The sequence below is a fragment of the Scomber scombrus genome, chromosome 5, assembly GCF_963691925.1.
Source record: "Scomber scombrus chromosome 5, fScoSco1.1, whole genome shotgun sequence".
Lineage (NCBI taxonomy): Eukaryota > Metazoa > Chordata > Actinopteri > Scombriformes > Scombridae > Scomber > Scomber scombrus.
Window position 1 is genome coordinate 14,119,998 of NC_084974.1, and position 26,969 is coordinate 14,146,966.

At 39.7% G+C, this 26,969-nt stretch overlaps 2 protein-coding genes across 4 annotated transcripts in view; one reads left to right on the plus strand and one right to left on the minus strand.

Annotated features, from left to right (window-relative positions):
- tmprss4a (transmembrane serine protease 4a) overlaps positions 1 to 26,969 on the minus strand; it is a 191,796-nt gene that overhangs the window by 29,479 nt on the left and 135,348 nt on the right. The window lies entirely within an intron of this gene.
- On the plus strand, positions 3,516 to 13,217 carry tmprss13a (transmembrane serine protease 13a). Its single transcript, XM_062419338.1, has 13 exons — positions 3,516 to 3,533; positions 6,007 to 6,178; positions 6,299 to 6,403; positions 7,615 to 7,773; positions 8,312 to 8,438; positions 8,886 to 8,981; positions 9,212 to 9,255; positions 9,916 to 10,078; positions 10,297 to 10,475; positions 11,353 to 11,451; positions 12,681 to 12,823; positions 12,929 to 13,081; positions 13,203 to 13,217. Exons 1-13 carry the CDS (start codon positions 3,516 to 3,518, stop codon positions 13,215 to 13,217), a joined length of 1,473 nt encoding a protein of 490 aa, XP_062275322.1.

The window sequence follows — 26,969 nt, forward strand, 5'->3', positions numbered from 1 at the left end:
TTCCTCTCTCGCTTTAGTCCCCTCCCACTCACATGATGCGCTTCCTCCCTCTCACTCTCTCTCTCTCTCTCTCTCTCTCTCTCTCTCTCTCTCTCTCTCTCTCTCTCTCCCTTCCCCTTTTTCTTTTTCCTCTTTCTTGACTTTCAAGAGATTCATGACGTACAATAAAACTGTTATTCAGGGCTTTCAGAAAAAACTCTAAGGCTCAGAGATAAGAAAAGGGAACGTTCCGTAATCCCTCTCTGGCTTTTTGTATTAAAATCATATGCAGTAGTAAATGAAACATTCTGGTGCTTTAAAATACAATTAGTATTCTTTAATTTCTTAGTTTCCCTAATAAAAACATTGAATTTGAACCAGTGGCAAACACATCTATGGTTAAACTTGTCTGTGTTTAGCTTGCATCTATCTATCTTGACTCTATCAGTATCTTTTCCTGTGCTAGTCTTTAAAACCACACATGTGGTTAGCTGCACTGCAAAGTTTTTTGCAAAGACCACTGGTAGAGACACCTGTGAGGAGGATATGAACCACTCAAAACACACATTCATACTAGCTATGATTTGAATGTATGTATATTTTTTAATTGCAGTATAACCAAACAACCTTGTAAAACATCACTTGTTTTGTTGATAAGGCACAAGTCATGATTGTATATGCATAAACAGGAAACCAGGAATACATATTAATGGGTTAAAGTGGCAAAACAACTGTTTATGACTCTTATAACTATATGACCTTTTAAAATGCTAATCAAGAAAGTAGAATATCTGACACTGTCTATTTCGACATAGTAAAAGGTTATAGTGGGTGGATATGTGAGTTTCCTTTTTCACATTAGCCAGTAATCTACTGGTCACCAATTATCAACCTTTTATGTAAAGATAATTATCTGGTCAATGAACTTTCCCCCTTCTGACTATTTGTCAGTATTTCCATGAAACAATGTTGACGTAATGTACAAAGAAAAAGCCTAAACCTTTTACCTACATATCTGGCTTTTCCTTTTGCCTCTAGATACTAGATAATCTGCTCAAAAACTAATGGGATGTCTACTGTTTGACCAACCAAACTTTCTCGTTTGTCTCCTCTGTTTACATTACAAGAGTGCCAACCTTCTCCCAGGTTTTTCTCAAGACCTTGTTTAGTAACTAAATACAATGTTTATTTCCTTCACAGGACAGTTTTTTCATCAGGAAAGGCCAGAGGAAAGCATAAGCATGATAATTTATTCGAGGAGAAAAGCTTTTGTGGGATTTTTTTAATCATCAGATAGTCAGTACTTTATTTTTTTGAATGTGCTCCTCAATTCTGAGAAAGTGCTTTACCATTAATGGTGGCCAGATATAACAATGCATTTCCCCTTCTGTTTCTCACCTCGCCTGGTGTATTTGCTTTGTATGTGTCAGAGTTTTACTTCTTAGTAAATGCAAAAACTCTGAACCACTTAACTGTACATTACCATTCCTTTTGGTTTCTGTCTCACAGATGGACAGAGAGCTGCTGAGTCAATGAGAGCTGAGGGAGGTCCACTTAAATGTCACTGATGTTATTGATCAGAAGTGAGACATTTCACACAAGTCACTGGTATATGAGGATTATATATTATATCACCCTCTAGTGGTCTTACGCAGTGCACAACACCTTACATTGAATATCTTTTGGGGCTTTTGATCATCATCATTCAGTTGGCAGTACTGTTATGATTTAGACTGATACAAAGACTTAACATCAATGGTCCTCTATTTCAGAGCTGTTTTCAGAACACTGATATTCAGGACTCTGACATGATATATTAATACAGTAATCTCCTCGGTTTAAGATTCATATATTTGGGGGGGGGGGGAATTCTACCCAATACTGGGTTGAGTCAAAAAGGAAACAAAGAGAGAGAAAGGGGGATGACATACCTGACAGGTTCTTAGCCAATTTAAAATTGAGGACATGGTGGTTATGTGGTCTGTGTCTTATACCACAAGACGAACGTGATGCCCTATATGCACAAGTGTCTGTGGTATGTTGTTGAAACACAAGACCAGATGTTTAGAGTAAAGCTTTAACGTCCCAGAAATAATAAATACAGAGATGAATAAAAGCAACAATCAATACAATAAATAAATAAATAAACAGCTTCACCACAGGGTAGCTCATTGTCATTCTTTACACCAATTATCTTGAATCAGGGGACACCCGGGCACATCCACAGCTGGAAACAGTCCAACACTCATTTTGTTTGAAAAGCCAATTGCTGAAGCAATAAAGACCTCATATATCTGTTAGTGTCTCCTCTAAAAGAGTAAAACTGGTGCCCTGATGGTAGCAAATTAAACTTTCTGTGTAAAGGGTGCTGAGAGTTCCTTTAAGATGAAGTGGCATAATGGCAAAGATCATTTCAATTTTCACTAGGTTTATAGAGGCAGTGCTCCACCCCATCACATTTCACACACTTCACTTTAAGATGTCTCAGCAGAGACAGTCAAGTGAGTCATGGTGAAAGATGTAGGATGTTTGAAGTGTACAAAGGTAGACACAGCAAAGGACAGACTGTGAGGTAATTCCAGACAGAGACAGATCATTCACACATTATGTTAATGAAGGGGAATAGTCAACAATAGTGGTTAAATTTGCAACTGAAAAAAGTTGAGCATGAAATGGTGGAGAGACACAAAGGGCTGAAAGAGAAACTAGAAACTAGAGAAATTAGGAAAGTGAATGTAAAAATGACCTCAAAGATGACTCCAAAAGTTTCCAATACTTCTGAGATCAGGAAGTTCAAAGACAGAGTTTTCGAGAGAGGTTAATGAAAACACACATACAGTACTGCCCATATTAGTGAGAGAACCTTTAAAAAAAGACTTGTGTTTACACATTTGCATTAAAATGAATCATTACCTTCATGTCCTGACAGATTTTTTTCTTTACCAATTCCTTGAACTGCTTAATAGCATATATATATATACATAATACAATGTTTACAGATCAAACATTGTGCATTAAGTAAAATAAGGGAGCTTTTAATTGTGTGTGAAAAACATTCAGTCTCAGCTTTTTGTTAAGGTCTTCTCATTCTCTGTGGAGAGGAAGTCATTTTTGGTTCAGGACCCCGACAGCTCAGCTTGTGTCATTTGAGCTGTAATGCAGCTTCATACTGTGGAACGAGCCTTGACTGTCTCAGGCCTCCACGAAACCGGTCTGGCAGGTGGAAAACTGGTGCACAGGGCGGGCCTGTCTCTGTGAGGAGAAGAATAAAGGATTGAGAGAATGATGGAGGTGGGAGGTGTTAAGGAGGGAGGAGAAAGGCAGACCTACCTGAGAATAATCAAATGAAGGACAGAAACAAACACACAGCAGAGTAGAAAGAAGAAGAAAAGAAAAGAGAGAGGAGAGGATAGGTGTTTAATGTGGCACCACCATGTTATAGCCACTGCTGCCTGACTGAGAAAACACCTGGATGTGATATAGTTCCATCCACCTGCTATCACCTTCACTCTTTTCTCTGTGCGGCCCTGAGTACGATGGCAAAGTATGACCCGGTAAGTTCTCATTTATCCTTTTCCTACCCTCTTATAGGATAAGAGTGCCTCCTTCCTCTTTCCTTTAAAAACTTTACCTGTCACCCTGACTCTGAATGATGGTTCCTGTTGTGTTTGTCTGTTCAGTGTTTGCTCTGTTTGAGTTTCAGTGTGTTGCGTTATCTGTAAACCTGTGTGTCCAGAATGCAGACGAGTGCTTTTCATTACTGATCCTTATTGGTTTACAGTTTTCGATTTACATGCCAAACACCAGGTGAGAGGGGAGTTGGACTATAGGTTTTTGCCTATGCAAACTGTTGATACTAAGGATTTCTGTCATTACTTTTTGTATGAAAACACTTTTACACTTTGCAACAATGAGTTTTTCAGGCAATATAATGGGTTTTTGAAGTGTTTATTAAATTATTTATTTAGCCAAAGACGTAGGAGGATGCATAAACGAACACTTACTCATTCAATTTATCTAAAAATTGTAAATCACTACTGATGCCTATGTGTACTCTTTACTTATGGCACTTATTGCAACATATACACATGGCAGCATAAAGATACAAGGTACCGTATATTGCACAGATTGTAAACCGACAAACTTGAATGAATTTGGGTTATATATAAAAACTTTTATACTTATTCTGTATACTAGTATAGTATACAGAATAAGTATACTAAAGTTAAAATGGGTCTTGTTTGCAAATAAGCTCAGATAATAACATGTTCTTTGGAAATGTAGCGGCCTAACTTGTGTCTACTTTGATTTATTTTCAGCCTGACAGTTTAGTCAAAACATAAAGGGACACCTCTTTTTCCCATTTCATGTCACACATCCTTCTAACTTCATATCATTATGGTCATTGTTTGAGTAGAAAAAATGACCTTTCAAATGTCATGTAAACCCCTAATCTTTTAATTTTACAGTATTTTCCATGATAATGGCCGACAGGCAAACTATGACATATGATCCATGTATATTCTGTTGGGAAATATGATAAACCTACTCCTTCACCTATTTTGGCTCAGCCATTTCACTTCACTTACTGTAAGTGGGTTGCCTATAGGCATATTTTGAAACTTGACCGGCATGCAATAGAACTGGTCTTATGAAACACTTTTGTGAGTGAGTCTCCCCGTGACCCTCTCAGCACCACCACCACAGATTAATTCCTTTCTTTTTTGGACAAAAGATTTTTTCTCCCCTCCCTGGTTATGAAGGTGTGACCCCAGCGATGAATGAGGAAGGGTCACAACAGCTACAGAGAAGCCATGGTTACTGGCAGTTGGGAACTATGTCTTAGCATTCTCTGCTCAAGGCTGCGCTCATCAAGCCTAATTGCACTCTTTAAAAAAAACAACATTATTCTGTCAGTACATTTCACTCTAAACACCCTCAAAACGTTTACAATAGGTCTTCTGATTGTATTAACTGGCCCATAAAAAAAAGCTCCTAATCAGAGTTTAATGATTCCAGTAACAGTATTGAATCAACTTCCTTTAAATAAAGGAGTGACACTGCACACAGGTCAACAGGTCTGGTTGAGCTCAGACAAGTTTAGTCCCATAACATTCTGCATTTGGAAACATTCATGTCTCTGCTTTATTTTTACTAAGTTGCGTTGCACATCTCAAAAATCTGTAGCAAAACCAACATAGCAGCTGCATAACACTATAAAAATGTAGCAAACGTGTAAGCTTAGTTTTATTCAATTACTGACCTTCCTTATCAGTCTATTCTGTGACAACATCACATGTTTACAGAAGCTAAACCTCATTACAGGAAGCAGGAAGTGAAAATGTTTTAAACCATGAAATATGGAAAACAGAAATACACAGACAGTTATAGATTTCCAGCAATCTTAGAGGCTATTGTATTATTATGGCTTCCAGTATCTGTACATCATGAGTCATCCACATCAAGCTGTTGATGGAGCTTCGGCCAATGGGTTAAAGGCATTGCCACCCCAGCAAAACCTCATTGTTTCAGTTACTCTCCTTCTACCTGTTACCTCTTGTTTGTTAGCGAATGTTAACATATCTATCCGCAAAAAATTCAAATACTGATAACATCCTTTATCTGAAATCCTGGCTACTGGGAGCTGTGTATTGAAAGAAGAGGAGATAAAATGAAAAGAAAAATGAGGAAATGAGCAGTATAAAACCTGATGTTTTAGACACAGTTGCCAGGATACATTCTGTCTTTGTACCACGGTGTGGCTTTAAACATAGACTTGATAATACTGTGAGAGTTACATGGAGGACAATGGGTTACATGCTTTGTCTGGCAACCACAAAAACGCAAGATATTTGCCCCTCAATCTCTTGTTTGTCTACTTATTTATTCCTATTAAATATAGGATGGCTTGTTATTTCAAAAGGTAACTGGTGAAACAGTAAAGGACAAGGAATTATTATCATTAAAAATGTCTGTGTGTTAGTAACCTCTTGCTTTCTCTTATTTATTTCCCCTCTATCCTCAAAGAACGAGCCCCCTCCTCCTTACTACTCTGTTGCCGTGCACACACTGCCCCCTCTCAAGCCCAATGAGGAGGTGGTTTATGGTGTGGGTCGAGGCCTAACACCCCCCAACCAGCCACATTACATTCCCCAGTATCCGCCACCTGTGACAGTTCCTCAAGTCCCACGTTCAGCACGTGAGTATAGCTGCAGCATGATCCCATATTGTCTTGAAAATACAAAATGATTCAAGGTGTACAGGCAAAACAAAATGAGTTTCTTCAAGAATGTTTAAAGTGTTTGTGTACTCTGTACAGCTCCCAAGAGGAAGAGATGCTGTGAGAATAATGCACAGTGTTACGGAGGATCAGGGGGAACCTTACTGGTGCTCGGTCTGCTGGCTCTGGCCATCTGGCTTGGAGGTACACAGATCATACAGATTACTGGACATTGTCATTAATATTCATTTGCTGCTCTAATTTATTCAAGACAATTGTAAGTGCATGCAAAGTATATGTTAGACACAGTATTTATTTTGCCCTTGTGCTTCTTATGAGAAACAGCCAATTTGCTTGCATTTGCATTTTGCTAGCATGTTGAAATTATGCTTTAAAAAGGGGGTTATAAATTGTAACAAATGGCTTTATTACTTATTTTACTTTATTAATTATTTTATGCTTTATTGAGCAGTATTAAGCCATTAAGAACTACATTTGACATTTTTTGAAATTGCAATGAATCCTCTCCTAGCATTTGCTTTATCTTTTTCACATATTGTGTTTATATATAAATAAAGAACTTCATACATATCATTTTAAGAGTACTGCATTGATCAATGTAATTAATATACATAGCAAATATAAATAATAAACATAATAAAAAATCATATTTAATATTCATGTGAAAATGCTTCTATATGATTACAACTATAAGAAATATCACTATATCTGCTTACAACTACATTAGCTATAGTTGATTTATTCATATACTACTAAATGGGGGAAATAAAGGGTCACCAGATTTTCTTAATTACATTTTATTATTTATTTATTTGACCTTCTGTAGGTTTGAGTTTATATTTGTGTTTTTTTTTTTACATTAATATACAGAATCTGAAGCGTAATCAGAAACAGGTTTATTGCCAAGTATGTTTACACATATAAGAGGGATATTGCCTTTGTATAACAGACAAAAGTCGAAAAATAGACAGTAAGTACCTGTACAAAGTGAGAGAAAATACAACTACCACAAAAGGGCGGGGTTTTAAAATATTGTACAAGATCTCTGGGAATGAGCAAAATTTTAATTTTGTATAAACAGTGCAGTAATTGTAATGCAAATGTCAATAATTTTACTTTAGTTTTTATTTAGTCCTGGCTGTTGCATCTGTTCAGTGTTTAGATAGAAAAGAAATTTTATGGGAATCAGATCAATGTGGAATGTGAATGAGTTAAGAGTGTTTGCAGTTGTTTAAATATGTTTTAAAGTAGTTTTAAGTCATGGATTTTCATTAACTGAATGAAGAGGTGATGTATTCATGCAAGTAATAGTCATAGTTTGATCATCATAGATAAGCATGGTTCGCTATATCATTCCTGACACTCATTACTACCCACTCTACCCCAAATGGCAGTGCATTATGGCACCAGGGTGGCAACAGCAGTGATCCTCTATGAGGATGATGACGATGGCTACAGAAGTGAAAATCCAAAGTATGACACCTGCCCAAACAACACTGTCCAATGTGATGCGATAAGAGACTGCCAACTGGGCTCTGACGAAACAAACTGTGGTGAGTACACACACACACACACACACACACACACACACACACACACACACACACACACACACACACACACACACACACACACACACACACACACACACATACACACATACACACACACACAGTTGTGTTTCACTTCAGAAGACAGATGGTGTAGAAGGATGGGCAGACACTTGACAGCCAAAAGGATCTTAGACCCTCACAACAGAAAACGGACTGAGTTCTCATACATACATTTGGTAATGGGGACAATATGTAGTGAAGGCTAACAAGAGACATTCTACTGAAACAATTAACAATAATTCAACAGTTTTATTCATGTAGTAATGTTAAAACACAAAGTGCTTCCATTACAGCAAAGAAGAAGTTGCTTGAATTTGCTTCCCAAATGGAGCTTTAATTTATTTCGAACGTTGATTTTTGGTTTACATTATTTATAGCAGCACACAAGCTGAAGACAACCACGTTATATAACAATGTTTTACTCAACCCATTAAAAACATGCCAACTAAGCCTTCTCCACTCATTCTCTCTTCCCCAGTGAGGTTCAGTGCTGATGGCAGTCTGCAAGTCAGGACAGCTGAAGATGGACGATTTCTGCCAGTGTGCTACAAGGGCTGGGACCAGAGCTATGCCGACCAGACCTGTGCACAGCTAGGTTTCCGAAGGTAAAGAATCAGCAGCTTAACTTATTTTACTTTATTTGACTCAGTTAACAGGATACATAAATGCTGTCAGAGAAGAAAAACCCTTTGGAACAGCACCCCAAAATGAAGACATTTACTCCCCGTCATGATTCAGTGCTTACTCAGGCTTCATGAAGGAGTGATTTAGCGAGTCTTTTTGCCAGAGCCAATTTCGACAGCAGCTAGTGAACATGTAGGCTTCTGTCTCCAACCTGCAATTTACCCACTGAGATCCATCTAATTTCTCCTCACCTGCTGATGTGTGTTAGAGGTGGAATTGATTCTCCACGGGTCTCTCTGGGGTGTCTCAGTGTGACAGAACCAGAATGAATTTCCAGACCCAGCCAGACGTAGTTTTCGACAAAATGGTCTCTGTATGTGCAAGTGTATCTCTTCTGCTTCCTGAGGGGCCTTTCTCTCTATCTCCAGATCTTATACCACCAAAGCCATTATATCTCACGGGTCCATAAGTCTAGCATTGAACAGCAGACCATCTACATCTATCCAGGGTGTGGTCAATGTCAGGTAAATATTTTAATCCTTTATTCCCCCAGTTAATACAGAGCTCAGCCACACATAATCTGTGATCTTTTTAATATAAGTGTGTATTAGAGTATATCTCATAACATGAAATACTGTTCAAATTAACTCATTCTTTTTATGTGCTTAAAATACTACAAAAACAGTGGTAAGGTGCACATTGATTTATGTACTCATGTTGGCTGACATGTTTTTCTCGTTGTGCCATTACGTAGTTCCTCATGTCCAGACCAGGAGACTGTCTCCCTGCAGTGTGTGGGTAAGGAGCCTCCATCTGTTCCTACACTCATGTGCCATACACATACATATGAGTTCTCTCTCTCACTTCTCTCTCAGTGTCACAATCACAAACACCCACCACAACAACAAAACATGAGTATTTGAACCATGTCACTAGATGCTGGTCATTGAAATTTGCTGAAATCAGTGCTTATCTTCTTTGAATCTTGATTCTGGTTACATTTTTTAAAACCATGGCATACATCATAATATGCCAAAATGCAAGCTAATTCAGTCAACTTAATGTTTTTGCCACATTTACATGGCCTGTTGCCACATCACTTACCTGTAAGCTATGCTGACATGTAGCTGCACCTGCTGCTATTCATACTGTTGCATTTCATAACCCTGAGCATCCACCTGTTGGCTTTTTTTTCTTTTTTAACCAGTTATCGTCATCACTATCTGCTAATCTGGGATTGGTGTTTCTTTGTGGGGTGTACATATACTCTTTAAGTATTCTACATCTATATAACAATTATTCTAAAAACTATGGACTGAAATATGCAAAACCTCACATTTATAAACAAAACATTGATTAACTCATTTTGTTTGATTTGGAAAACAGTTTTGTGTAAGCATTAACACGATATGATAATTTCACTGAGACCCTATATCTAACAATGTCTCTCATTCCCAGACTGCGGTCGGCAGCAGTCTACGTCCCGGATCATAGGGGGCAGCATAGCTAAATTGGGTCAGTGGCCTTGGCAGTTGTCACTCCACTTCAGAGGATCACATGTCTGCGGGGGAGTGCTGATCTCTCCTGATTTTGTGCTCACCGCTGCCCACTGCTTCCCAAGGTGAATGTCTAACAAAGGAAATGTGTCTTGGCATCTTTTTTCACACTTTAGGATTCATGTTTCTTGTTCATTTGTGGCACAGTATTCATACATTGTCCTGAACTGATGTGTTTCAAAGTTACACTGTGAGGAAAATCTTATGTGTTGAACATAAGCTCCAATACCAATTCAGTATGAGTCCATTGCCTTCCACTGAGAAGTCTCTTTCTGTGTTGCAGAAGCAACACCTTAACTCTCTCGGCAGAGAATTGGAAAGTGTATGGTGGAGTGGTGTCTCTGGACAGGCTACCTCAGCCCTACTTGGTTAAGAAGATCATACTCAACCAGAACTACAACAGCAAGACTAATGACCAAGATGTGGCTCTGCTTAAACTTACATCTCCAGTTTCTTTTAATGGTATTTCACACCTTCACTTTGTTAAAATAATGTTGATATTTATCCTATTTTCATAACAGAGGATGCAGTCAGAATTGGTCCTCGCATAGACTTGTAGCTTGCTGTCATGATGGATATCTGATCTCCATGCTGTATATTTTCAATACATGATTAAATGAGACGTAGAGTCTGATGCGGCAAATGATGCAACAAAGGCTATACATGTGTAAGTTGCCAGTTGGGTGAATGAATGGCTTGAAAGACAGCCCTTCCAGTTTCAAGAGTCTGTGTCAATAAACAGCAGTGCTTAAACTTAAATTTCTACAACCCCCAGAAATGTCTTTGCTTGGCGGCTGAGTCTAGAGGAACTGAACATTGAAAGATAACGGCCCTGTGGAGATGAATAATGTTTTTCATTGCTATTAGCAGTTACTTTTATCATTGTTATTAATCTATTTTTATATTAATCTACATGTCTCAAAAGTCAGGCTATACATTTTTAGCTCCTGAATCTAAGAAGTGAATTTTGTCATCACATAGGGACATGTAGGCTAAATTCATGTATGTTTTTTAATGAAATACAAACAAAAACCTAACATGGTGTCTACAGGTTAAATGAATATAAGCAGGACAGTGACTGTCATGGTAATGTTTATTCTTATTGTGGAATCTGAGCTTTTATGGTCATTCTGATTTATCCAGCCCTGTGTGTGTGTGTGTGTGTGTGTGTGTGTGTGTGTGTGTGTGTGTGTGTGAGTGTGAGTGTGAGTGTGAGTGTGTGTGTGTGTGTGTGTGTGTGTGTGTGTGTGTGTGTGTGTGCGCCTACGGCACCATCCCTTGAGAACATAGTATGGTTGATGTGTTTACAAAAGTCTATATTTCTTTGTGTGTTATCCAGATAAAGTTCAGCCAGCTTGTCTGCCAGGTTTTGACCAGCGATTTTCCCAAGGCACCAAATGCTGGACCTCAGGCTTTGGCACCACTGAGGCTGGATCAGGTAAGCCTCAATAAGGAGCAACCCAGCACACTATGCATGTCGCAATACATATAAAGAGATGATAGATTAGATCAGCAACAGGATGCCATTTACGAGGTCATAAGGCTGGATAACACCGCACAACAAGAATGTTGTCAAACCAGATAATCACTATTCAGAGAGGCGGTCAGGCAGGAGGCAACAGGGTGAGAGATGGCTGCCGCGCCTCTTTGTAAATTCAGACTTAGCTTTGTTATAATATAAGTGGAAATTTACACATCACTGAACTGGTTGCACCAAACAAAATGTAAATAGAGATTATAGTTACATAACAGTTAGACCTCTTGACTACTAGCTGTAATTGTTGTGTTGCTAACTGAACCAATGAACAAAAATGTGTTTGCTACAAGCTGCTTAAAGGGAGGAGTAAAGGAGGTAGTATGGCATATATTTGATATATGTGACTGACCTGACACTTGATGAAATGCTGTTTAATAGTAATGATAAAAATAACATTAAAATACCTTAAATTACAAAATGTTATTCAAATATCATTAGACTACTAGACCAAATAATTTCAGTTATTCAGACATTTCTCACTCATTCTAAACAGCATGAATATATAAATGCTAAAATAAAACCACATTTCTGCATGTCTACAACAAAATCAAACCTGTTTACCCTCATTTAAGTTCAATTTACTATTTACCCCTCTAAAACTGTTAAATTTTTGAGGCTATAGTGACTTCCTGTTTACCTAGTTGATGCTTTTGATTGGACAGCTTTACTGATTTCACATTATTAAAGTCTAATGCAGTCAAGCTAATACACGTCTTGTGTTTTAATGGTGAAACCTGATTTAGTAAATTACTAGTTTGAAACTAGCTACATGCTTGCTGCCAAGGCAACATGGATGATGTCAGACATTGACTGATGTCTGTTCTCTATATATTGAGGCAGTGAATCAGGAAGATGCACGTAACTTAGTAGTGATGGCTGGATGACAGGTCTTGAACTGCAGGGAAAGTAAGAATGCACAACACCAAGATTAATCAGATAAGAGAGAAGAGATTAAAGAAGGGAGAAATGACAGTGGACCATCTGTTGCCATAGCAGTGCATATATAAATCAATCAGCTAAACTAATTTTTAAGCTCTGTGTAAAGTTTATTTTTGTCATGGCAATATTTTATCACAATTTAGATCTTTGTTAGAAAAATAAATAAGCCTATCATGTTTTTTCCAATGCAGGCAGTGTGTCCAAGGATCTGATGGAGGTGGTCGTGGACATTATTGAAAGACAAGTGTGTAACAGCCCCCGTGTATATGGAGGCCTCGTGACCAAGTACATGCTCTGTGCTGGGGACCTAAAAGGAGGCAAAGACTCCTGTCAAGTGAGCAGTCAATATGAAGGCAGTTGCATAGTAATCTTATTACATTTGTCACACATATGTCATACTTTTGAATTAATTTAACTAAGTATAAACTATGTTTTCCAGGGTGACAGTGGTGGACCTTTGGTTTGTCAGACAAACAGGCGTTGGTTCGTGACAGGGATCACCAGCTGGGGAACCGGCTGTGGTGAAAAAAACAAGCCAGGTGTTTACACCAAAGTCAGTAGCGTCCTGCCCTGGATCTATAGCAATATGCAGGTAAGAATGGACCTATGGTACAAATCTGAATGACTAGTAAGAGGGCAATAATAGTATTAGGATGTGTTCAGATTTGAGAAACAGGTTTTTACCATTTATATTCCTCCTGTGCCTCCTACAGCAAGAGAAGCCATGATGTCATTTTGTCTCCTGCTGGTGGTTGCTGCTGCTTTCCCCCTTCCCCAATGAACCCTGTACTATGAAGTCGTCTTACAGAGATGGATGGATTTACACATGAACAACAAAAGGTTTTCTGCTGGCTTGGAAATGAAGTATAACAAAAAATGCCACATTTTAATACATGGTTTCTGTCTTGGTGTTCTGCATTATCTTTATTCATCCATGTTTGCAGCCTTTCTCAAATGGCTGTTTCATCTTTTATCTGAACCTGATTATTGATACACACTAATTGATGCACTGGTTTCAGTTTTGCATTCTTGATTTTTATTCTTCTGTTTACCTTCATGTAAAGTGAGCTTTAAAGATGGCTGGCCCTTCTCTCGTGTGTGCTGTGCAAATGCAACACAGTCCACTGTACTGTGATCTCCTTGATATTCTTATAGAATTGGTTTGAGAATGAAGCGACTTAAAGCTGATCTATGATTGTAGAGGTGTGTGTTTTTCTCCTCAGGGACACATCTCAGGCTCTTTCATGTTGACCATATTAGAATAAAAAAGGGGTTCTTTTCTAGCAGTGTGGGCCCTTACTCCCTGATTGACCTGGCACTCTGTATTTGCACCCAAGGCAGGATTATCAACTGTTTGACATGTGATATTTGCAGTACAATATCAGTGTGTCTTGAGTGAGTGTGTGTCAAAACCTACTTTTAAGACATTCACCATTTGAGTTCATATTATGCCTACAGTATTTGTTGAATCAAATTGCACACTGAAAACTGAAAACTAATAGGTCTGACAATTATTTTCTTTATTAATCATTTGGTTGTTCAGTATATTAAATATAAAAAATGAAAAATGCCCATAATTATTAATTATTAATTATTAATTATTGTTAACATTTAAAATTACTCATTTTGTATGATCAATGGTCAAAAACCCAAAGGTTATAACTTTGCAATCATGAAAAATGGGAAAACCAGGTCACATTTTTTGCTTTAAAAATAATGAATTAAATTATTAATAAAATGCCCAATTGATTGCTAATAATTTTATATCAACAGTTTATTGATAAATTATCTAATAATTTCAGAGTACTACCATCTATAGTGTGGGTCAATGGGGGCCCAACTTTTACCCAGGGGCCCCATAGGAGATTAATCCGGCCATGTGTGCATCTAAACCTCTCTTTGTACTCACACTGTGAATTTAAAAAAATATATATTTTCTTGCCAATTACATTCTCTGTGGGTCATATTTATGTGCAATAGCTGTGTTGTGTAACAGATATTTTTGAAAATATTTCTCTAATGTGTGGGAATCACTGGATTATCAACAAATAAGTAAAATAAATGTGAAGGAAAATAATTGGTCCACGCTCTCATTATGAAGGGAATTAAAGCATGAACACAAGACCATCACATGGTGTCAATCATACATGATGCTGGCACACTTACAGCTGGAGGGTCAATGATGGGTGTGCGTGTGCGTCATGGCCGTAGCTACCATTGAGGACACCGAGGTCATGTCCTCGGTATTTTTTTCTTGAAGTTTCGTTTAATTGTGAAGTGAAAATAGCCGACAAGAGAATTATCCTTGCATAGACGGACCGTCATGTGACACGTACTTGACTTGGGTAAAGTTAGAAAGAGATTGGCAGATTCGAACTTCAGCGATCAATAGCTCACAAACGAAACATTGTTAAAACATAAAAAATGCCTCTATCGTGGTAAGGTAGACTATTGACTACAAACTCATTTTCGCCAAAACGAGTCGTCCTCCAGGCTGCAGGAAATATATTGCTCTCTATGCGCTGCGGGCGGAGAGGCGAGCGCTTAGGGACCGTCTACAAAGTGCAGTACCAAAACGAAAAATATTCAATATCTCCACTTTTATTCACTGTAGTCTCACCAAAATCACTCCACACACCAACGGTCACCTGATAATCACACTACAACAGTTATTGTTACAAAATGTGCTTGTGTATAATACTTCAATATCATCACTGTCATGTGCTGTCGTTCCATTGATTTCCCTTCAATAGCATCAATATTATACACAGTAGTCTTCACTATATTCACTCCACACAACAAGGGTCACCTGATAATCATACTACATAAGTGATTTCATAAAAAGGAATTTTATTGTGAAAAATTGTCAATAGCGTTAATATTATACAGTGTACGATGACCAAAATCATGATACACAACAAGGGTCACCTGATAATCATACTACAACAGTTATTTCAGAAAAAAACGTGTTTTTGTTTATTTTTGGAGAATTTTATTGTGAAAAATCGTCAATAGCGTTAATATTATACACTGTATACTCACCAAAATCATGCTATACAACAAGGGTCACCCGATAATCATACTACAACAGTTATTTCAGGAGAAAAAAAAATTGCATATTTTTGGGGAATGTTATTGTGAAAAATCGTCAATAGCGATAATATTATACACTGTATACCCCATCCCGAGGAGGGCGGAAAGGGCGCAGCTCAAGAGATTGGTTGGCGTGGGACTCAGACCAGACCTTAGGATGGAATGCAGGATTAGGGCGCAGCAGCACTCCAGCATTCCCAGGCAAGAAGCGGCAGCACTCTTCATGCACGGAAAGGGCATGTAGCTCACCCACCCTTTTTGTCGACACAATAGCCAACAAGAATGTAGTCTTGAGCGAAAGCCATTTCAGCTCAACCGTTTCCAGAGGCTCGAACGGCCCATGCCGCAAGGCTGACAAAACCATCTCCAAATCCCTTAGGGGTACACCCGGCCTCCTGGGAGAGGGAGCAACCCTACAAGCCCCCCTAAAGAACTGAGCAATAAGGTCACAACAACCCTGTGCCAGTTTACGAGGCCCAACATGGGCCGCCTTTATGGCTGCCACCGTCCCCCTCAACGTCGAGGGAGACTTGCCTGCCTCTAACAGCTCCTGAAGGAACTGAAGGATACCAGGGGCCATACAGGAGAGAGGATCCACGTGTCGTGAGGCACACCATGATTGAAACACCCCCCAACGATAGGAATAAGCAACCCTGGTCGAGGGAGCCCGGGCCCCCTGCAAAGTACCCACTACAGACTGGGGGAATCCCAAGACTAGAAATTCGGCCCTCTCAGGGGCCAGGCCCAAAGCCTGAGGCCCTGGGGAAAAGGATGAAAAAGAGTTCCCTCGGCCTGGGACAGGAGGTCCCGGCGAATGGGTAGCTCCCACGGTTGTCCCTGAAGAAGGGGCGGAATCTAGGCAAACCAAATCATCTGGGGCCAATTGGGGGCCACCAGGATGAGGCTGGACTCTCTGTAGGAGTTGGTGCAGGAGGAGGAAGGGAGGGAAGGCATACAGGAGGCCCAGTGGCCACTGATGTGCCATCAAATCCGTCCCTAAGGGAGGATTGTCCCTCCCCATGGAGAAAAAGAGGGGACAATGAGTGTTCTCCCTGGATGCAAAAAGATCTGCCACGGCTGTGCCGTAGCGATCCCATATTCCGCTCACAACCTCTGGATGCAGCTGCCACTCTCCGGGGAGGGGTCCCCCCCTGGAGAGCCGATCTACAGCAAGGTTCTCCTGACCCGGCACGTATGTGGCCCTCAGGGACTTGAACTGGGGATGAGCCCACTCCCATATTGCCCGAGCCAATCTGCACAGGCGAGGGGAACCTAGGCCCCCTTGCCTGTTGATATATGCCGCCGCTACTGTACTCTCTGTTCTCACCAGCACATGGCGGTCCTGTAGCTCTGGCAGGAAGTGCAGAAGAGCCAGATGGATAGCCTGCAGCTCCAAAACATTTATGTGCTGCGCTAACCAGGGTCCGTGCCAAAGGCCGCTGATGCCCTTGCCTTCGTGGACAGCCCCCCAGCCTACCAGGGATGCATCTGATGACACCACCTGGCGACGCAACACAAGTCCCAGTACCGTTCCATGTGCCAAGTTGGTCGGCCGCCGCCACCAACGGAGAGCCACACACAGTCTGCGCATCACCAATATGCTGGCCTGCAGATTCCTCTGTGGGCAAAATCCAAGTCCCAGGAGGCAGCGCTGCACTGGGCGCATGTTCAGAAGAGCCAGGGGTATGACATGCACTGTGGCTGCCATTAACCCCAAGAGGCGAAGACATAGCCTCCAGGTCACCCTGGCCCCAAGCCGGAACTGGAACAAGCAAGCCCTGAGGGCGGCCTGTCTCACAGGAGTCAAGTAAAGAGTCCCTGCCCTGGCATCCAAACACATGCCTAGGAACTCCGTGGACTGTGAGGGATAGAGCCTGCTCTTCTTCCTGTTGAGGTGCAGGCCTAGGTACTGTAAGTGCTGCTGGAGACGAGCCTCATCTCTGCGGCACTGCCCCTCCGAGCGAGCACACACGTTGGCTGGCCTCCAAAAGGACCCGTAGATCACTGGAAGCAGCAGAACCTAATTGAGGTGGTCTTGGCTGTGGGGCTGGTATCGGCCCCGCCGGAGCATACCAGACATCTCTTGTGTGACCGGCAAACTGGTGTCACAAGCCGCCACGCTTTCACCAGCCCGGGTAGCAAAGACAGTCGCAGCAATCCAGAGAGGGGCCCGTAGACCAGCTCTCCCAAACTCAAAGTAAGTGGATATTGTGCACACACCCCCCCCCCCCCTCACACACACACACACACACACACATATGGAATATGTAGGATGGAGAGATAGTCTTGACACGATATAAAACATATGTTAGAATATATATTAATAATTTTTCCTCAAGCTATTTTTTTATATTCCAAGTCAAATGTTATCCACCAATAAGAAAATATGGTAGACCTAAGGAGAGCACCAATGCCCATGTTGCAAATATTTAAATCACTCAAAAAAAAAAGTTTATTGTTTCAGACAATACTGTCAATACTGTAAAAGGAGCTCACACCTGAGTCAGAGTCCTTTGAAAAGCTTAATAAATGGTTAGATTGCCATCACCTATCAAATAATGAAAAACTATGTACAGATGTTTCAGTTGTGCAAATGTAGCATGATTTTGGTGAGTATACAGTGTATAATATTAACGCTATTGACGATTTTTCACAATAAAATTCCCCAAAAATATGCAAAAATACATTTTTCTGAAATGACTGTTGTAGTATGATTATCAGGTGACCCTTGTTGTGTATCATGATTTTGGTCATCCTACACTGTATAATATTAACGCTATTGACGATTTTTCACAATAAAATTCCCCAAAAATATGCAAAATCACATTTTTCTGAAATAACTGTTGTAGTACGATTATCAGGTGACCATTTTTGTTTAGCATGATTTTGGTGAGTATACAGTGTATAATATTAACGCTATTGACGATTTTTCACAATAAAATTCCCCAAAAATATGCAAAACATTTTTTTCCTGAAATGACTGTTGTAGTATGATTATCAGGTGACCCTTGTTGTGTAGCATGATTTTGGTGAGTATACAGTGTATAATATTGACAATATTGAAGATTTTTCACAATAATATTCCCAAAAAATATGCAAAAAGATTTTTTTATGAAATAACTGGTGTAGTGTGATTATCAGGTGACCATTGGTGTGTGGAGTGAATTTGGTGAGACTACAGTGAATAAAAGTGGAGATATTGAAGATTCTTTGCTTTGGTACTGCACTTTGTAGACGATCCCTAAGCGCACGCCTCTCCGCCCGCAGCGCATAGAGAGTAATATATTTCCTGCAGCCTGGATGACGACTCGTTTTGGCGAAGTCAATAGTCTACCTTACTACGATAGGAAAGAGACATTTTTTATGTTTTAACAATGTTTCGTTTATGAGCTATTGATCGCTGAAGTTCGAATCTGCCAATCTCTTTCTAACTTTACCCAAGTACGTACTTGAAGATTCCGCTGCCATGTCTAAACGAAAGTATCCGGCTATAGCCAGCGGTGGAGTGAAGCCTTGAAAACCTCAGAAATATGTTGTCTACAGTTGTGAATTGGACTTGACCCGATTTTGCAAACTGTTCATTCATTGGATGAACCCTTTTCTCCCTTTCCCAGCAGAGATGTTTAAGAACAAACAAAGAAAATAATATATTGCAGTTATAATTTTTAAATATACAACCATGGAAGTTGTAGAATACTGAAATAGGAGTTGATTTAAGTTGCAAAATTGTAAATGATAAGAAAGAACTGGACCACAAACATGACCATGACTGAGAAATGCACAACAAGAAAGCAGTATAAATACATCATGGATTAATCCAGACAGTCATATAAATTGTGGTCTTATTTTTTACCTCGGTATTTGAAAAATCCTGGCTACGGCCTTGGTGTGCGTGTGTGTGTGTGTGTGTGTGTGTGAGAGAGAGAGAGAGAGAGAGAGAGAGAGAGAGAGAGAGAGAGAGAGAGAGAGAGAGAGAGAGAGAGAGAGAGCGAGAGAGAGCGAGATAGAGAGCGACAAAGAGGGTTCAACGCACTGAATGAGGTAGTCACTCCAGGAGCCACATTGTTATCCATCCATCCATCTCTTTTTTCCCCCCAGGACAAATAGATGTGAGCAGTGAACATATTGACAGATGAGAATATTTCGAACAAAAATCTTGTGAGACAAGCTGATTGATTTGAGTGTGTGTGTGTGCGTGTGTGTGTGTGTGTGTGTGTGTGTGGGGGTGGATATCAGTTTGTTGACCGACGGTCAGCTGGAGGAACCAGAGGTAAGTTGATAAGCGCACATTTTTGTCTGTATGAGATATTATCATTATTATTATTATCATTATTATCTTTATCATTATTTTCATTATTATTATTATTTGTATGTCAGAAAATTTGTCAAATTGACGTCTTGGGGTCACGACACATGGACAGGATGATTTTCTCATAATTTATCTTTGGTTGTTTATTCTGAGTGATCGGCCCAGTGTAAATACATCGTTTAATATACAGTATTTTCAGTGAATCACCCAAAGTTTTAAATGCATTTTTGTATACAAAACATGTGGTGTTTGCAATATTAGCTACATCTTGTTAACCAGTAACCAGAAATAGCAATAACTATGATATTTGTTGTTTTACTAGTGATCTAATATCATGAGGGTGTGTCTACCAGTACTGATCCTTCACTGGGGGGGGGGAAATAACATCCTTAAGAAACGTGAACAATTCACTTTCTATGATACGACTGTTATTGTGACAGCAAGTTGAAACAGCAAGTTGAAAATCAAACATTATATATATGTCGTGTATGATCACTGCTGCTATTATAAACGCGTATTCGCTCTAAGTGAATGGGAAACATCACAAGGCGGCGATAGCTCTCATTTGCTCCGTCAGATGATCCACAGGTTGAGAGACGCAAAAGTAGGATTGATGCACAGACGTTACACATCGGGTGTTGAATTATAATATCGACATATATATTATCGACAAATTTCACCTGAGGCTGGCGTATTTGTGTATAAATGGATGCGTGGCGACATTTCTTAGAGGCTGCCTGGATTCCAACCGAGTAATCCTGATTTTTAAACTGCGTGCCACACCCCTTGCCTCTGTTAATGAGTGGACGTGAGTTGTCCTTGTGTCTTTATACGAGTCCGTCATCTTCAGCCATTTCTCTTTCGGCGCCAGAATTTTCAGCTGGAGACAGTTGCCATGGCGATAAGTGGACACTATGGACGCACATTGTTGTCATGGCGATGTAACATGATGGCAGATATGGGGGCGGGGGGGGGGGGGGGGGGGGGGGGGGTTGTTTTTATTCCCCTTTATGAAGGGTTATGAAGACCTGTTGTGTGACCTATATTGTTCTTGATGTTGAAATGTGGGAGCTATCTTTTTAATTGGCAATGGAACTTTTGTATTTAGCCTGTTTAAGTAACAAGAAGCCTCCAGGTCATTGGTAAGACACCTGTAGCGTACAACCATAAAAGGAGAGAATGAAAACCACAAAATTCACATATATATTCTACAGTGCCATTTAGGAACATATTCACTCAAAGATTTGCACACATAAAAAAAAAGGAAAAATGTAGTTCTGCCTCAAAGTGATCAGACAATGAAACATATCGGCACACCAGAGAGAATGACCTTTATCACACTAATTTCAAACACAAATTAATCTGTGTCACTATGCACAGATGGGATCCTGAAATATTCTCTAAGGACACAGAGCAGTTGGTGGGGTGTGGTCTTGTGTAAAAACACACACAATGGGCACTGAATATACTTTCTGGTGAATGACCTTGTCTGCTTTATCCATAATTCATCAGTAATTTTAGATGTTAGTTGGTACTGATTTAAAGCTTGCACATGTGCCAAATAAGATGATGTCAAAGGTCAGATCTTCTTTTTTCCCCATGTGTCAGTGACTTTCAGGCACTCTGCTGAGCATTGTCTATTTTATCATCTTACTGCTCCCATTGCTTTGACTCATTGTTGTTTCTTTGATTGCTCTCCTGTTTCTTCCTCTCCGTTGTCACATTTGCCTCACCACATTTCCTGACCTTTCTTTTTAATGCTCTGTGTATTTTATACTGGAAACGTCACTATCATACAACAGGTTGCCCTTCCCTCATCCTCTCCCCTCAAACAGTGTTTCCTCTGCATATCCTTCGCCTGTACTCTCCTACCAGACGATGTCTGTCCCTATCTGCTTGTCTCCCATTCTCACTGTCTCCCTGCTTGCCCTTTCTTTGTCCCCATGTTGCAGAAAAATACCTCCTTGCCTACCATTTCCTTGTCTACCCCAAACAGATACACTTTCCCTGCCTGCCCTTTTCTTGCCCTCTCCTCTGAGACAAAGGGGAACCTAACTAAAGAATTTGATATAGCTAAACAAGAGCAGAGATAAGAGAGGTTAAAGCAAAACTGAGCAGCAACTGCTCAGTTGACATGTATCACACCTACGGAGAGAAAGGCTGGTGCTGAATAGTTGCTTGATACATTACATTGGGCCATTGCCAAACACCCTAAAGGATTCTCACGGGACAAATGTGACACTGACCCACTAAATCTTGAAAAGGCTCCAATCATACAAAAAAAGAGATTCATATTTGGCCCTATAACAAACGTTTTTTTTGCTCTGATCTCATTTTATTTTCTATGTCAGGGTCAAAAATATTAGTCAGAAAAGTTTTTTTCATCAGATAAAAATAGAGCTAGACCAATAAATTGACTGGACAGGCAAAAAAGTGTATTTTTTAAAGAAACGGCACAATAAACTTAACACAGATATGTCAAATGGCATTTAGAAACAGTGTCTTCATTACGGACTGTAATGTGTCAGGTAGAAAACACTGACAACTTTATTTTAGAACTGTAAAATGCCCAGCTTGGTACACATCGTACACACACACACACACACACACACACACACACACACACACACACACACACACACACACACACACACACACACACACACACACACACACACACACACACACACACACACACACACACACACACACAGAATATGTTCACAGTATCGTTCTTCTGGTCTTCTGGATATTTAGTGTTGATGTCCACACAATATGTGCTAACATCCAGTCAAGTTTTGGACCACTAACCAGGCTACAGGGGTACAGTTGTGATGATGTGTTCTATCCAGAAAGCTGCAACAATTACTGTCAATAATCATTGCAGAACTTCTTTCAAATTGAGATTTGTACCACACAAAGTTCTTACTCCCTTGTGCCTAAAACAAGGGACAAGTGCTGTGGTGTCAATGGGGAACCGGTATTTAGAGTCTGACTGATTGCTTGGCCTTTAACCCCACACTATGTTTGGTTCCTCATGAATCAGTGGAGGTTGTCCAATGGGCCACTTAACCCTGCACACAGGCCTTCATATCTATGCCATTAACAAGTGTTCTAGTGTGAAAAGATCGAAGGGCATCAAACCTTGTGTATTACACCTCCCCCCAACTCCTTTCATCCACCAGCTAACACTCCATCTTTCCATCCAACATTTTGCCCTTTCGTTAGCCTCACTTTGCCAGACCTACAGTATCTCCCCATGGCCAGTGCAAGAGAGCTATACACACATTATTCCATATTACCCTGGCTAAATATAGTGCAAGCTGCCAGGGGTGTTGAAGAATGGTATTTAGGCTCATTTTGCATATGACAAATTTATTTCCTCTTGTACACCGTACCGTACTGTTAATTGTATGATACACTATAGTGCCACTACACAAATAATGTATAGTTCTGTATACCAGCATCCTAAATTAATGTAATTAATTTAAGAAAACAAATGTTGTCTGTGCCTGAATGACCTTTAATTGAAAACATCCATTTATTCAAATACATCAAGACAAACATATATGTATACATTTTACATTCTAGTGCACTATTGTTGAAAAAATAGAGTCTATGAAATCAATTTTCTTAGACTGTATGTGGGCACAAAGGATAATTGTCTTTGTAAGGGGAGATACCATTCAGTATAATATATGCCATAGGCCCTCTGTTCTTCACTCATTATTTCAGAAATGTCCTAGTTAGCAGTATGTTGCTCAGATCTGTATTAGGGCTCACAAATTAAATGATCACCAACACATGAATAGCAACTGTGCAGAAATGCTATAATGACTATAATGGACTATGTTCATTGAAGTGCATTATGTCCTGTACCACTGATACAGTTAAGGACGCACAAACAGCCAGATGCGAGATGGGTAGATAAATGGACCCAGTCAGTCAGGGTTAGTCAGTTGGATGGACAGATGAAGGCATGTAGGCAGACAGGTAGTACTCTCAAACTTAAAACAAGAGAGCTGAGTTATACAGTATGAAGTGTTTGGATTTCATGATTTGTATAGAGAGCATGCATGTAATTGTTGCATGTTATTTTAGTGTGGAGCTTATACTTAATTCATTTCCTTTAAATCCTGTCTCTCCAGACAGCCTCCTCCTTCAAAATACATCCAGACTGATTAGAAGCTGAAGCCCAACTCTATTTGTCTGGACCGTTGCACCACTTCTCTCAATTCTCGAGCAGTTAGTTTCTTTGATGGTGCCTGATCCTTGATGTATAATACATTGCCTGATCCTTTGTTTGCACTGGAGAGGGAAATTAGACCACTCATAGATATCGATTCATGAGTTGTTCCCACAAGGTCTGTGTTTGTACAATCATAAGTGCCCAGGTCATTATTTTATTGAAATATCAGAAAGAGAAAGCAATAGATTACTTGACCTTTCAGTCGTGTTTGTGGGAGTTTTATAAATGTGAGGACCTAGACATTAACTCATTCTGCCTAGTGTACATATTTTCTTAATTATTATTTATTTAGGAGTGGACTGTCAGGCCAATGTTAAAAATGCTAAATGAAATGGTAAATCATAGAGAAAACAACACAGGGCAGCTAGTCCCTCAAAACTGTAGACCTTCAGTCCCCCTGCCAGTTTTTAATCTGATGGTATGATCACTGTCTTTCATCACACATGACTGGTCATGTGCACTTACACATGAACACAACATTCAGTGAGTGCATTATTCTAGTATTATTGCTCCCATTGTTCATTTAAAGGAGCCGGCTCATAGAGCTGACTCGTTTATTGACCGACACTTCACTATTGGTACAAACGATAGTAGTAGGATTTCAAAACTTTTTCTTATTCATTACTTGAAATGTCAACTTCTTAACAACATCTGCACATATTTGAGACAAAAACTGAGATAGAAAAATGCAAACAACAACCTCAGCAACCAAGACTATGGAACGGACGACTGTTTGTGGGCAGCTCGTTGGCAAGGTAGAAAAAAAATGTTGCAAACGAAGTGTGCAGAGCAGGCTGAAGCCTGAGCTTTTAACTTGCAGGGAGCATTTCTACATTTGTTAACCTCAAGTTTCATGAATATTCAACATCATAGCAGTATATAAATAACAGAGAACTAGTCCCCATGAAAATATGTCCCATTTAATCACAATGTAGGAGCAAAATGAATGCAAACTTTAACATTTTGCTTTGGTTGGGAACATATTGTACATTGGTTTGATGTATAATTTCCAGTCATTTTGATTTCTGTAAAAGAAAACATTCTTATTAATATAGGAGAGTATTTCTTAGGAGACACAATTGGTGTGTGCGCACGAAGCCTACGTGAAATTAGGCCAAGGTTGTGGGATGTCCATAGGGATGAGGGAGTAATCTCTGCCAGGAAAAGAGAACATGTTTGCAGGCTCTCAACATGGATCATTATGCAAGATAAAAAAAAAACTAAATCCTCAGGCCTTTTACAACTGTTAAAATCCTGGGATTTGTATCGAAACAGTGCTTTTGTGACACACCACTTACTGTATGTATGCTTATATATTCATGGTGAGTGTATACATGTACTGTGTAGGTGTGTTTATTCAAATACATTGTTCATGTCATACATTGTAGGGGTGTATGTATATGTGCAGGATAAGTGTAGCTTTACTAAAACAGACCTCTTTCACTGTATTTCTTTCATTCCCTCTCACCCTCCCTCTTTATTACTCTATATCAACAGTTGCCATGGAAACTATTTTGCTCTTCCTCTCTTCACTCCTGGTGTGTATGGCTGGTAAGTGCCCCCCTACTTGCAAAACACACAAGCATGCAAACACACTGATTGCCCATGGGGAGGCAGTGTAGGGGCAGGTAGTGACATTACATGAAAAAGCACTCACTAGGTGTGGGTTCATAGCTAAACATCAGTTACCTCTTGAGGGCTTTATGTGTAGATTTCACACAGACTGAGACTGTGTGTGAGGTCTAGTAAGATTAAATGTAAGACACATAAACACATGCTTGCATCACACACCACAAATAGATGGTGTGCATGGTGCTGTGCTGTGAATTGTTTTTCTTTGTGACACTTGGAGCTTGTGTTGGAGAAAACAGATACTGTAGATAGGTAATTTCTTGTGTTCCACCTCTCTTCTTTTCCTTTCACCTGTGACTGATCTGAATCATTACCCCTCTTGGCTCTCAGCTGTAGCAGACCCCGGTGCACAGGGTGAGTACACTTGATATGATCCCTAATGGGGGTCACTCCTCAGTCCAAACAGCCAAATAAATTGGTGTATCAGTTTCCAGATCAGATCAGATGCTTATGGGTTGACTCACGTCAATAAACAGTGACAGATGAATGGATTAAGTCCAAGAGTTACCAGACCCAACTCTGACTTGATTGAAATTAGATTTGTAGCCTACAGAGTGAAAACAGTTGTTTGGTTGGGAAGATAGAAAATATTGTGTTTCTATGAATATAAAACAAAATGTATGGAATACTGACAGCAAACAATAACAAACACAAAAAGAATGTTAATCTTGGATAATTCTGCAAACCCTGGATTACATCCAACGCCAGTGTTTTTTTTGGTTTTCTTTTAATTCTAACCTTCTACAATATTTCTGCATGGCAACTACAGTATGGTAGGTAGGCAGTAAGGCTAGGCGAAAAGAAAAAAAAAACACTTATCTAACTGCAAATAATACAATTTAAAATGGAAAGTATGGGATAATATGACACAGCCAGATATTAAGTATTCCTTGGTTATGATTATTATTATTAGATATTGTGGTTACAGTTAATAAAAGCCAACAGGCCATTTGAATGCCTGTGATACTAGGAAAACCTAGTCATGCATGAAAGTCAGACATGCTACCTGTACATCCACCACCGCAACCCCCACACACTTTTTTCCTACACATTGGGCACAAAACCTTTTCAGTGAATGTTGGCATGGGCCTTAACCTTGAGCAAATTTGTCCAACGTGGACATCATCAGGGATACTGGGCTAAGTTTTTCGCTTGGGTTTGGTTAAGGTCTCAATGTCACTATTTAAAGAATTTGAC